This window comes from Azolla caroliniana, unplaced genomic scaffold, assembly GCF_043228905.1.
Source record: "Azolla caroliniana isolate FFs.n. ecotype wild unplaced genomic scaffold, voAzoCaro1.0.p SCAF_16, whole genome shotgun sequence".
Taxonomy (NCBI): Eukaryota; Viridiplantae; Streptophyta; class Polypodiopsida; order Salviniales; family Salviniaceae; genus Azolla; species Azolla caroliniana.
Window position 1 is genome coordinate 5,636,731 of NW_028230451.1, and position 13,903 is coordinate 5,650,633.

Sequence of the window (13,903 nt, forward strand, 5' to 3'; positions counted from 1 at the left end):
ATTTCTATTAACGCTACAGTCCTCCGCTCTACCAACTGAGCTAAGGTCAAATGAATGCTTTAAATTAAATTAGATTCGTCATCATCTAGGCCGATTTTAGCTTCCAGGAAGAACCATATCAACATATCATCTCGCATTTGACTCCTTCCTAAGAAGGGGTGTTATTGCCCTGTAGCAATAAAACTCTCGATGTGGAAGTAATGCACGCACACATGTGCTCGCCATTCTTGATGGAGAGTTTGAGTAAGACGCTTTTAAATAGTCTTGCTTGTCTAACAAGTTGTTGAACTTATCGCGGCTTACCTTATAGGTTGAGCATGTGAGAAGTACGTTGTGTTCATCCTCCACTGTGTTTTCATTGCATGCCTTTGCTTATCCTCGTACATGGGTGATGATGCTACCTCAACACTTGCGAGCGAGTTTGAAGAAGTGTTAAGGCTCTTTGATATCCAAGGCACATGGGGGTAGTAAGATGCAGTTGGATATCTTATGCAATGTAATATTCCAATGTTGACATTTTTGCATCTTGCCATTTCATCCTTAGAATTCTCGAATAATCTATAGTTAGAACATTGCATACTTCATAGCATCACCTGAGAGTTCTAGTAGAGCTTTTACTCCCCATACTTTTTACCATTTCATAATGCCAAGCACCCAACAAAGAAGAGATGGTTTTGCTTTTATTGTTTTTTTGTAGCCTGTTCCTATATTTAGAACCTATTTGGGCATAACCTTGACTTTTAATGATATACTCGCATTCTCTTTGCATGTGTAACATTGTTATGGTTTGAGCACGTGTTGAGGATTTAACTCCTACTTATCAATGTAAGAACAAAATTTGGATTAGATGCCCTAAGTGAGATAACACAGCCGCACTCTTTCATTCTATAAAGCAACACATGGACCACCATAGAATTGAATAACATCGATCTTTTTTTCTACCCTCAATTATCACATTGGTTGCATTAATTCTAAAAAACACATCTTAATAATTCTAGCTCGTAAGAAGTTTGGACTTATAACATAATTATTCCACCTATTTGTTGATGGAACATTTATACTGAGATATTTGAAACTTCGCACCACTTGTATAATCAGTTCTCCCTTGTATGTTAAAGTGGGGTAGTGCCTTGGCCCTATTGCATTTATTGCTCAATTGGTTTGTTATACTATCATATGATGTGGTGTAGTGAAGCGATGAAAGTTTCATTATAAGTTGGAATTCGGGTCAAAGTGATCAACGAAGGAAAATGTAGAAGAAGAACATCTACACATCATCAAAACATAGCTTGAATGATAAGAGTCGAGCATTGGAGCAATTGGGTCAAGGTTTCAATATTTTGGCAATCTCTATTAATATTTATCTTTCATTTGTAATTATATTTGAAAGCTTTATTAGTTTTGGTTTTCCTCACCCTCAAATCACCTCTAATTGAGGTCTATTATATAGTTGCCCATAGGTTAGGAAAGCATGTGTGCATGAGACCACTTGGCTTTGTTACGACGCAATTACTACTTGTAAGGAGTTAAAGTCTACCGCGAATTGACTAGTTGTTTATGTTGTTGGTAGTTGTTATATCATTTGACTTACTTGTAAGTTTCTCTAAATAGTGTCAACCGCCACAACCCGACTTTTAGTATTTTCCTAGATGCATACAATACATAATTATTATTGTTGTTGACTAATGAGGCCATAATTACTAATTACTAGAAAACTCGAGAATATTCCCCAAAAGAAAGAATTATGCTTGTCATTTGGGTAACATGCATGTTTCACCACTTGGCTAGTATATATAATACCACAATATTATCAAATGTACAATGTGTTGAAATCAAGGCCATGCACCAAGGCGATCATGGGTTTAATTCGTGTTATACACAACACCTCCTATGAGTACGATAGTGGAAACATTAGCTTCATGACATGGGCAATTATTAATCTCCATGAGTGTACTAAGACACCATTTCTGCGGGGCTGGTTTTATTTTGAAGGGGGTCACATAAATGCCAGAAAGCGTCACCCGATGCGTGTTAAAGATTAATGAGATTTCTATACATAAATCCAACGCCAAAATAGACACCCGTTAAGTCGAGAGGAAGGAGCAATTTGAACTCCCCAATCTCATTCTTGATTTTGTCTAGACTCTACACTCTTCTTCCTTGTCATTATCTTGTCCGCCACTGCCACTATGGTGTATATATATCTTCTAAGACCTCCTTTACAATTCAATACAAAGATATCTTAATCTATAATGTCTTCCTTTATAGTTTAATACAATGCTAAGTCCACTCTTCTTCCTTGTCATTATCTTGTTTGCCACTACCACTATGGTGTATATATATCTTCTAAGACCTCCTTTACAAGTAAATACAAAGATATCTTGATCTATAATGTCTTCCTTTATAGTTCAATACAATGCTAAGTCCGAATATAATGTCCGTTGTCCACCACTCTATTTATTCCTCCACTTAAATCTTATGGTCCAAGTAGGAATCAAACCCTTGACCTCTCACTCTTAGCACAAGCTCTTACCAATTACATATATCGTATATGTATATATGTACATTACATTGTACACATATATATACATGTCTTCTAAGACCTCCTTTACAATTCAATACAAAGATCTCTTAATCTATAATGTCCTCCTTTATTAGTTGAATACAATCATACTAAGACCAAATATAATGTCCATTGTCCATCATTCTATTTATTCCTTCACTTAATCTTATGGTCCAATTAGGATTCGAACCCTTGACCTCTCACTCTTAGCACAAGCTCTTACCAATTAGAAGAGACAGAGAAAAAAAAACAAAAGAAAGAGAAAGAGAGAAAGATGGATGTATAAAGAGATGGAAGAAAAAGACAGACTGAGAGGCTTCCCATCTCCTTGATGCCAAATTATAGCACTTTGGGCGACGAAGCCATAGCTATTCTGGAGAAGAAACATCACAATGGCTTCTCCCTGTGCAAAAACCTGCTTTACAATTCAATACAGAGATCTAATATCAACCTCTCGCAAGCTCAGAGACTTCATTCTCTCTTCATCTCTCATGAATCTTTGACTTCTTCTTCTTCTTCTTCTCTGGCTGATGTTTTTATTGGCTTGTTTGGGTCTTTTAATAGGCTTCTTGAAGCTAACCTTTTGTTCCATCAGGTGAAGAAGAAGACTTTATTCACATGGGAAGCTATGATTTCTTCTCATTCTGTGGAGGCAGAGCATTTGAGAGCTCTTTACCTGTATCAGGAGATGGAACAAAGTGACGATGGGTTTCTTTTCCCAGGTAAGAAAATATTGTCTTGTGTTTTGAAATCATGTAGTAATGGTAGATTTTCAAGTGAAGGGATGCTTATCCATGATAAGGTTATCAGAGAGAATCTTGAAAGTGAAATCTACATTGGAAGTAGCTTGATTGATATGTATGCTAAATGTGGTCATACATATGAAGCTCAGAAAGTGTTTGATAAATTGCCCGATCGGAATGAAGTTACGTGGAATACATTGATTTCAGGTTATGCCCAATTTGGTCATGATTTATCTGCTATGAATCTATTCGTAAAAATGCATCAGAATGGTGTAAAGGCTGGGAAAGTGACATTTCTGTGCCTGCTAAAGTTATGTTGTAGCAAATCACGATCCATTTATTCCGGTAGATTGTTACATAATCTTATTATTGAAGGTGGGTTCGAATCCGAGATTGCCATAGGAAGCGCATTGGTGGATATGTATTCTAAGTGTGGAAATATAGAAGAAGCTCACTCTACATTCGTCAAAATCTCTAACAAGAACAAAGTAACTTGGGGAGCTATGATTTCAGCTTATGCTCAACACGGGTATGGTCATCTCGCTATTGAAAGTTTTAATGAGATGCAACAAATGGGTATTAAGCCAGACGAGGTTCTGTTCTCATGTGTATTGAAAGGTTTGGCTGATATAGGATTGATTGAAAAGGGTATGCAAACACACAATCAAATCATAGTTTATGGGCTTGATGGAGATTTAGTTCTTGGAACTGCCCTCATTGACATGTATATTAATTGTAGAGATCCATCTTCAGCATATAGTGTGTTTAAAGCGTTGCCTTGTCAAAATGTGATTACTTGGAGTGCAATAATTTCAGGATATGTTGAGCATGGCCATATACCTGATGCTCTACAACTTTTTGAGGAAATGCATAAACATGGCATAAAACCAGATATGGTAGCATTTCTTTGTCTCTTGCAAGCGTGTACTACTACCCCCCCTAGGTACTTACCTGATGGTATGATTATACATTTCTATGTTATAGAAATGGGGCTGGAAACTGATTCAAAGCTTGAAAATGGCCTTGTTGACATGTATTCAAAATGTGGGATGCTCAAAGATACCCAGAAAATGTGTGACTTGTTGCCATTTCAAAGAGCCGATGTGTTGAATAAGAAGATTTCAGCATATGCTCAACTAGGACAGGATGATTTGGTTCTTAAACTGTTTGGAAGAATGCAATATGATGACTTGAACCAGGGAATAGATACAGTTTTACTCGTGTTGAAATCATGTGCTACTGAAGAAGACTTATGGATTGGTCGAAAAATCCATAAATGGATAGCAAAGAAAAAATTGGAGTTGGATCTGACTTTGGGTAATACTCTTCTCAATATGTATGTTAAATGTGGTGCTTTGGAAGAAGCCCATGAAGTATTCAATGAGATGAGAATTAAGGATGTAGTTTCATGGGGTATCATAATTGCAGGTTATGCTGAATGCGACCATGGAAACCATGCTCTCCGCCTCTTTAAGAGAATGCAAGACGAAGGCCTAGAACCTGATAATGTCGCGTTTTCATGTGTTTTGAGAGCATGTGGATCGATGGGGTCAATCGAACAAGGAAAGATCGTCCATGACCAGTTCCTTAGAAGTGGGCTTGTGTTAGATTCAGTTGCTGGAAACATCATTGTTGACATGTATGCAAAATGTGGTAGCCTACAAGATGCTTGGAAAATGTTTTATGCTTTACCTGAACGAACCAAGGTCTCTTGGAACTCTATAATCTCTGCTTGCGCTCATCATGGGATGTACCATTTAGTAGAACATTGCCTTGTTGAAATGGAACAAAAAGGTTTAAAACCAAGTGATGCGACATATAACTGTATATTCACTGCATGCAGTCATGCTGGGCAAGTTGAAGAAGGTAGAAAGTTCTTTAATTCTATGGTCGAAGATGATCATGTTACACCCTCAACAGAGCACTTTAATTGTGTATCAGATATTTTTGCCCGAGCAGGGTGTCTTCAAGAGGCTGAAGAGCTTCTTCAAATCCTTCCGGTTCTACCTAGTGCAACTAGTCAGACATCGTTGCTGACAGCATGCAAAATCCATAGTAATTTACGTGTCGGATTTGGATGCTATGGAGACCCCCTTGCGCAGTCAATAAGATGACATGAAAGAAACATGCTTTTTAGATGAATCTTGAAACAAGGACATCTCTGGAGATCTTGCCTAAAATCCGTTGCATTTCATCAAGTAATAATGCTTTTGCATCAAACTATGGATTACATGGTTGGAAAGCACCTGACTAGAAAAGCATAGTCACAATCATGTGCATTGGGTAGCAAAGTATGTGAGAAAATCAAGTCGATGAACTGCAAATCATATAACTCGTGGGCTCTCTTCTCTGACTAGAAGCATAGTCACAACCATGCACATCTAGTGTCAAAAATTTGACAAGATCAAGATCAAGGGAAATGATTCAATTTCGTATTAACGATTTTTGCCAGACATAAATTTAAGAGTCAGAATGACGAGTGGTTTGCTTGTGTCCACAAAAAAGAGCGCATCTCCACAAGTGAGAAAATCAAATTGATGAACTACAAACCATAGAGCTGGTGGGCTCTTTGACTTGAAGCATGGTCACAATCATGTGCATCTGGTAGCAAAACTGTGACAGTATCAAGATCAAGGGAAATAATTAAATTTCGTAACAACGATTTTCGCCAAACGTAAATCTAAGAGTTGAATGACAAGTGGTTTTGCTCAGACCCATAAAGGCCCACAAGGGAAGTGTCTCCACAGGTTCCACAAACACAAACTTGTTTTTGGTTGAGAGACTTATTGAGTTCTTCCATTGTGTAGAGCCCTTATTGGTGATGAGTGCGCTCGGCCTATGCACAAGGAAACAAACATTTCACTTGTGGAGAGCTCTGCCTATGCAAAGGGGCACAAAGGGGTGCCTTCATAGGTTCCATGAGGAAACAAACATTTCTCCTGGAGCTCCTTGCCAACAACACCTTCTTGTTGAGCCAAGTGGAAGATTAAACTCACCGTTGGCTTACTAATTTAACGTATGAGTATATGCTTACAAATAAGCTAAGGTTAAGTTTATTTTCAAGGAGTTTCATAGATTATGAGGAAGGTGGTTATAATTTCGGTAAGTTACAATAGGCTTTTCACAAATTTAACCAAATTATACAATGTATGAGCCACTTTACATAGGGTGAAATGAAATTTAAACTAAGAAATACTTGGGGGGATTTGATTCGAATTATTGATTCTATGATCGATGGCTTTGTTGCCTCGGTCATTGTAGGCCACCCTTGCCTCCCTTGTTGCAAAACCGCCAATCAATAATTAGAGATCAATCAATTAGTGGGTTTCAAACCCTTGACCTCTCCAAGGGCAATTATTAGAGATCACCGTTTGAGCTAAGCCTTTGTTGTTGTCTTAACCTAAACCCTAAACCTTTGTTCTTCTTCTTTCCTTTGGTAACCTATTCGACCAAATCTTGACACTTTCTAAAACTTGCCCTTTTAATGTTTTTCTCCCTTCACACTATTGCATCATGATAATGCATCAAGGAACATTAAGAGATCGTTCGTTTAATAAGTGATACATACATGATCAAACAGAATGTGGAGAATGGAACCCAAATATATGTTATTTATTAAATTCTATACATGTCTTTTAAAATGTAGGCTGCTCTCTTTGGAAGCATCTTATATGTTTTAAAGACAATTGCATCAAGAGCATCCTTAAAAGAGTTTGGTTTAAAACCACACCTTTGGCCTTAAAGAGAATCCTAATACAAGCATATTACATTAACAACTTAAAGCTTAGTGGGTTTTCAAACAAGAGGAAATCTCTTTAATAATCTCAAGATAAGATTAATCCAAACATCAAGACGGCACAATCCTTTATTCTAGAGTATTTTCACCATGGATGGTCATGGCACTACTTTCTTATGACTAAATACACATTATGCACATAATTTTATTGAGGTAATACTCGTTACCATTATCAATATATTAAGCTGATGATAATTAACACACAATGTGCTAATAATAATATGTTATTTATGTAAAACATGTGTTGCATTTATTCATAAACGATTGCTTTACACTCGTGATACATGATATCTTATATAGCTTGGGGCCATTGATTAGATGGATTTCATTGAAGAAAATATACGTGATTGAAATACCAAATTGGAAAGTTGATGAGCATCTAGGTTTAATGGAGAAAGAATTCCCTATTATATTTCTTTAATATTCAAGGGCATGTTTTGATTCAACTTGTTCGAGGAGATCGAAATTGCATGTGTAGTTAAAACACCCCATCGGGTGTTTAAGGCGGAAAGGTTTATATGTGTGTTTGGCGAGGTTTGTGCACCGAAGATCATGAGTGGAGGGACCGATGGCAATGCTATGAAGTCAATGAGTCATAATGAATTGTATGCACCACATCTCCGAGTATTCGCCAAACGTGTGCCAGAGATGCACTTGTCACTTGGGGCACATTAGTTGAGGAGGTAAGAAACGATGCTACAGAGGAAGTGTTTCCCGGTGGACCGGCGCATGTCCCGACCTTCACATGAAGAACAAGAGAATGTGTGGCGACGTTTTTAGTTTGAATGATTCTGAATGCGTGCTTGCATGCGCTCAAAAAGCAAGAAGCAAGAAGCAAAAGCAAAAGCAAGAAGCAAATGCAAAAGCAAGAAGCAAATGCAAAAGCAAGAAGCAAGAACAAGCACCAAGCAGGAAGCAAGAAGCAAAAAATGAAAAAGTAGGGAACCAAGAATATAAAAGAAGAAGAACCAAAAAGCAAAAAGCAAAAGGCAAGAAGAGGAAAGAAGAAAGAAGCAAAAAGCAAAAAGCAAAAAGCAAAAAGCAAAAAGCAAGAATGGAAAACAAGGAAAAAGCAAAGAATGGCAAAAATCAAAATGCGAACACAAAAAAGAGGAGATTTTTCTTGGCTTTTCTTGTGGAGAAGGAGGAAGCGATGGTGATTCACCTTCTTCTCCTCATGTGCCTACATGGCGACAGGGGATGCCTCTGATAGCCACGGAAGCTCGTCGCTTGCATCGCAGAGCTATTACTAAAAGAGCTCAGATGCTCACGCCAAACAGTGGAAGCAATGGTCACGCTCCTCCTGCGCAACAGCCATGGAAGGTTCAGATAGAGCATGCTGATTTTCCCATGTGTAGGTTAGGAGGTTTTTCTTACCCTGCTCCTGTTGCAATGCTTGATCAAACCCAGAAAGGTATTTGAGTTTCTTCTTCTTATTGTTTGTGCTCTTTGTTTCTTAATACTTGAAGCTTAGGGTTACAATGGTTAGTGTCAGGGATAGATTTTTGGTTTGGAATTAGGACCGAATGGTTAGGTTAGGGTTAAGGCCAGTATGATTAGATTTAGAGTGAAGGATAGGCTTATGGTTAATTTTAGAGCATTCAGAATTAGTTCCGGAATGGTTAGGGTTAAGATAGAATGGTTAAGTTTAGGTTTAGGGCTAAAATAACTAGAGATAGGGCTACAATGATCAGGGTTTAGGATGAGATTAAAATGGTTGGAGTTTGAGCTAGAATGACTAGGGTTAGGACTAAGGTCAGAATAGTGAGGGTGAGGGTTAGGGTTGCTAAAGTTATTTCCCTAAAAGTATAACCCTTATGGTTAAAGCACCGAGGCATGCTCCCTTTTGAGAAAGATATACTCTCCTGTTTTCTGCTGGATGTGTGCTTCATCAGTGACAGAATCCAACAATCTCTACTTTCAATTTCAAGATTTGTTTAAGTTAGTTTTAAAATAGTCTGCTTTTTGAACATCGATTGTCCATCTTAACTCTACACTTAAACCAAAACCAACCCTGACCATCTGTACTACCCTAACAGTAACCATTCTATGCCTAGGTCCTAGCCCTAAATGTAACCATTCTACCCCTAACCACAACCATTCTTATCCTATACCATAGTCATTCTAACCCTGACCATAACCACGTCCTAAGTTTGGTTCACACATTACTATCACCATTTATCAACAAATCCCCCACTCATATATAGGAAGTGCCAAGCTATGAGGAATGATATCAATCCTCAAAAAGTAGTACGCCAAAAGCTTTGCGAAAAGCTTTAAACTTCTTCCTAAGCAGAGCCTTTGTGCAAAGGTCTCGAACATTATCTTATGTTGTTTTGTATTTCTTGCTTGATATAATGTAATAATAGTATTGCAAGAATTTTTTGTCCTTTTGCATGAGCGAGTGTAAGGAATAATAGCATGTTTGGTAGTCAGTGCTGTCAATGCAAGTATGTGTACTGTCTGCCAGCAGGGCCCAGAAGTTGTATTTGCAAGTGTTGGAGGATGTATGCAACACCCTGCACAATGTTTCATAAGCCTTTTGCCACCAATACACGTCTCATCATATAATCCTACAATTGGTTGGATCCATCCGTTTATCCATAACAGGCAGCATCTGGAACACATCATTGTTCTCATTCATTGCAAGTGGCTAAGTGATCAAATAACCTTATGTGAAAAAGACTATATTTCAAGAGAGATTCAGACAGAAATAGCGAACAGAGTGCAAATACCTGTAGGTGATGACAAGATGCATAGCTCAGATGTTGACAACGACCTAAAAGCAATGGTGACCTGCTCTGAGCCAACTGTTGGATTCTGTCATTGGAGAAGCACATAGGGAGCAGAAAACATGAGAGTAAATCTTTCTCAAAAGGAAGCATGCCTCAGTTCCTTAACGATTAGAGTTATACTTTTGTAGTAAGGTAAACAACTCTGAAAGATGTAAAAATAGTTCTAGCTATCTTAAGCGTGTTCACACACATTATCTGAAATTGTGTTCCCACATCAGTATCACAATATGTCAACCGAGATGATATGTTTATCCTTGTTACAGTTTAGGGTTAGTTTTAAGCCTGCACAAAACCTGAATTTGGAGTAATTTGCTCCTACTTTATTCCAAATATTACCGTCAAATCTTGAAATTCAAGGTGTCAAATTTCCAAATTTGAGAATGTTTACACATTAGGGTTAGGGAAGGGCATGCCACTAAAATGTCCATTCCATGGTTTTATGAACCATTAGAGGGAATAGAGCAAGAAATGGTAGAAGGAAACATGATAGACAATAAACGGCTGAAAAGTTGCCTTTCCCTTGTGTCTGTGGATCTAGACAAGGGAATGGAACAAGAAATGGTAGAAGGAAACATGATAGAGAATAGACGGCTGAAAATGTCTTTCCCTAGTGTGGCTGCGCCATAAACCCTCTTCCAAGATATAAAATCAAAATAGTATTTGTCTTTCCATGTCTTAGTAATCGAAGAATTCAGGTTTGTAGATGGTATTTATCTTCTCAATGTATTAGTCTAGATCATGAGAGAATTTGTAAAAAGCTAGAGAATAAAGTTCTATGCAGCAGAATAGATTAAGTAAGGTATATGTGTGTGTGAGGGAAAAGAGAGATAAACAATACAACCAGGTTAACAAAGACTAAATATTTTAGCGAAATGGGGAATGATTATATAACAATAACAATTAAGCAACTATATAACTAAATTATAATCCAGTGTAAATAAACAATAATCAACATTTGATACAAGTGGAGAGGATTGGTTTATTTAGGATGTATGTGTAAGTACACATAGTTGTGGCAATCAATTTAATAATGATGGGAGAATGTGTGGAATATCGAAAATATCCACTTCATTAATGCAAATGCATTTCCCATTTGTTGGATCAGTGGCAGATTTTAGCTTATACAGGATTCAAGTAGTGGTTGTTATTGCAACACAAATTATCTCTCAGATATCTTTCATGGTATAAGTTGATGTCTGATAGCTAAATGATTTGTTAGAACTAGTTGGCTAACTCTCGTTAACATATTTATGGGTTGTATAATGCTCTAAAAAGGTTATTTAATACACTTGTTTGATTTCTATAACCCAGAAAGGATGGCTCGCAATCGGGAGCAAGCACTTTGTCGTTTACACAGTAGGCAGTTCAAGGGGCGAGCACACTCTGAGACCGCAATATCAACTACTCATTGCAGTGTGAGCCAAACCTCAAGCTTGCCTGATATTGCTAATGCATTGTATACTAAGAAAGATAGGTATATGCCCTTGGAGGACACAAACGGAATTCAACAAGATTGTAATTTGTTTGGTAATGTGGAGAGTGGACCCAAGGTTAGATCCACTCGAGTAAGTCCGACCTGCCAGATGGTGATTGAAACTTCTAATGTCAACCATGAAAGTCAGGATGCTCTGAAGGCACAAGACTTTGACTATGTAGTGGTAATTGATTTTGAAGCGACTTGTGATAAGGACATGAATGGTCTGAAACCGCAAGAAATAATTGAATTTCCAGCTGTGATTGTGGATTGCCGAAGACTGACATTAGGAGATAGCTTTCAGACTTATGTTAAGCCAGTTCATCATCCAATCCTGACAGATTTTTGCAGAAACCTTACGGGTATTAACCAAGATCAGGTGCTTGTGTCTTTTGAAGGGCTGTTTGAAGTCTTTTATTTATTTATTGTGTCTTGCCGTTATTCATTTCTTGTGATTATAGGTGGACAAGGGCATTTCTCTGGCAGAAGCTCTCAATTGGCATGACAAATGGCTGGAGGATAATGGAGTCAAGGACAAGAAATTTGCAATTTTAATATGGTCAGATTGGGATTGCAAGACTATGTTGGAATCCGAATGCAAGTTGAAAGGTCTCAATAAGCCACGATATTTCAACAGGTAACAATATAGATAATGTATGCTGACACGAAACCATGTATTTTAGAATGCTGGTATGTTTATGATTAGTCAAATGAGGATGTTAAGAAGCGCCAGATATCAGATTGTTTTTTGATTGTGTGTAAGTTGATAAAATCTTCTTCAAATTTTGATATATGCATTATTTCTAGAACAATATAGATAATGTATGCTGACACGAAACCATGTATTTTAGAATGCTGGTATGTTTATGATTAGTCAAATTAGGATGTTAAGAAGCACCAGATATCAGATTGTTTTTGGATTGTGTGTAAGTTGATAAAATCTTCTTCAAATTTTTATAATGCATTATTTCTAGATGGTGAACATTTAAAAAATAATCAAGATTCATATAACTAATATATGTATGAGATGGTGAAAAATTATGTACAAACCTGACGTTAAGTAGGCAACTCTTAAGATTTTCCTTTGAGTAGGTAGCAATACCTTCGTATGTATATATATGTAAATATATTCATTTCATGATTCTTTCTCAACACAATTCTGTGGACTGAAAGAATGTGCTGAAGGCATTTACCTTCAAGCTTACTTGTAGCACAAATGGAGATTTACATGATACAATATGTGATCAAGTGAATGTTCAGTCTTCCCAAACCTTTTAAGAGGTCATTGTTGTAGAATGCCCATGATGATGACTATAGCTATAGCTTTCGGTGGAGGAATGGGTTTAAGAATTTGGTGTATGTTTTTTTTAAATATAGCACAAGGCACTAACTAAATTTTATTTTTAGTGAGCGTAAAATCTATTGATATATTTGGTTGATGTTTTTTACAGTAGCTCAATGCACTACCTAAAATTTCATTTTAATGGATATAAAATTTATTGATATATTTGGTTGATGTTTTTTACAGTAGTTCAATGCATTACCCAAAATTTCATTTTAATGGATGTAAAATCTATTAGCATCATAGGCTAAATTTTTCTTATTAAGCACTTGCTTATATGTAGCTAATGATGTGTTAAGGTGGATCAACTTAAAAGTTCTATTCCAAAATGTTTTCAATGGGCGAAAATGCAATCTTCGAAAAGCAGTCGAAGCATCTGGTTTGAAATGGAATGGACGTGCACACTGTGGTCTTGATGATGCTTTGAATACAGCCCGGCTTGCATTGGAGCTCATTCGCCGAGGCACTAACTTAAGCATTACAGGTTCAATAGATCCCCAACCTATAGCCACAAAGATAAGGCGTCCTGAATGGCCAGGAGTAGTCAACATTCAAGCAAGTAGTGGAGGAATGTTTGACTGTACAGATGGTAACAATTCTTTAAGAAATGCTACAAGTAGAAATAAGGATCTAACCTCTATTGCTAGCACTAGTGATTTGAGCACAAATGGAACATCAAATACTGGAATAGATTCCATGGTGTGCTATTGTGGTGTTCAGTGCAAGCAGCGAATGGTGAAAAAACCGGGACCTACGTGTGGTAAATTTTTCTTTGCTTGTGGGAGATGGACAATTGCTGATGGTGACCATTGCAGTTTCTTTGAATGGGCTGTATCTTGACGTTTGTTTTTCCTTTATGTGATATTAATTTGAGGCATTGTTATGCCAATTCTGGAAATGTAACAAGAAGTAAAATCTGTCATGCTTCATTTGTCACCTACATGGGGAATGTGAGACCAAATCATATTGAAACAATTGAGTTTATGTGTGACTGCATGTGAGAATGTGTGATTGCGATGGAGACTATTGGGAATGTGAGAATGTGTGATTGCGATGGAGACTATTGAGAATGTGAGAATGTGTGACTGCTGTCTATGCAACACACAATTGAGCTACAGATACAATCATCGCACGGTTAATTCTAATGGGAATAACTCTTTAATTTTAAGGCAACTATCGTTACATGATAT

General features: G+C 37.2%; 2 protein-coding genes across 3 annotated transcripts; both read left to right on the forward strand.

Annotated features, from left to right (window-relative positions):
* Positions 1-2,878: 2,878 nt before the first annotated feature.
* Positions 2,879-6,444, forward strand: LOC147853782 (pentatricopeptide repeat-containing protein At2g39620-like). The gene has a single exon (XM_087332583.1). It carries the CDS (start codon positions 2,895-2,897, stop codon positions 5,418-5,420), a length of 2,526 nt encoding a protein of 841 aa, XP_087188709.1. The 5' UTR covers positions 2,879-2,894; the 3' UTR covers positions 5,421-6,444.
* A 1,786-nt stretch (positions 6,445-8,230) lies between these two features.
* LOC147853783 (uncharacterized) lies at positions 8,231-13,640 on the forward strand. Of its 2 annotated transcripts, none has more exons than XM_087332603.1 (4): positions 8,231-8,516; positions 11,209-11,750; positions 11,833-12,008; positions 12,997-13,136. In XM_087332603.1, exons 1-4 carry the CDS (start codon positions 8,303-8,305, stop codon positions 12,998-13,000), a joined length of 936 nt encoding a protein of 311 aa, XP_087188729.1. In that variant the 5' UTR covers positions 8,231-8,302; the 3' UTR covers positions 13,001-13,136. The 2 variants fall into 2 exon arrangements, with proteins under 2 accessions (XP_087188729.1, XP_087188728.1); XM_087332602.1 differs by having other exon boundaries at positions 8,233-8,516; positions 13,013-13,640.
* The last annotated feature ends 263 nt before the right edge of the window (positions 13,641-13,903 follow it).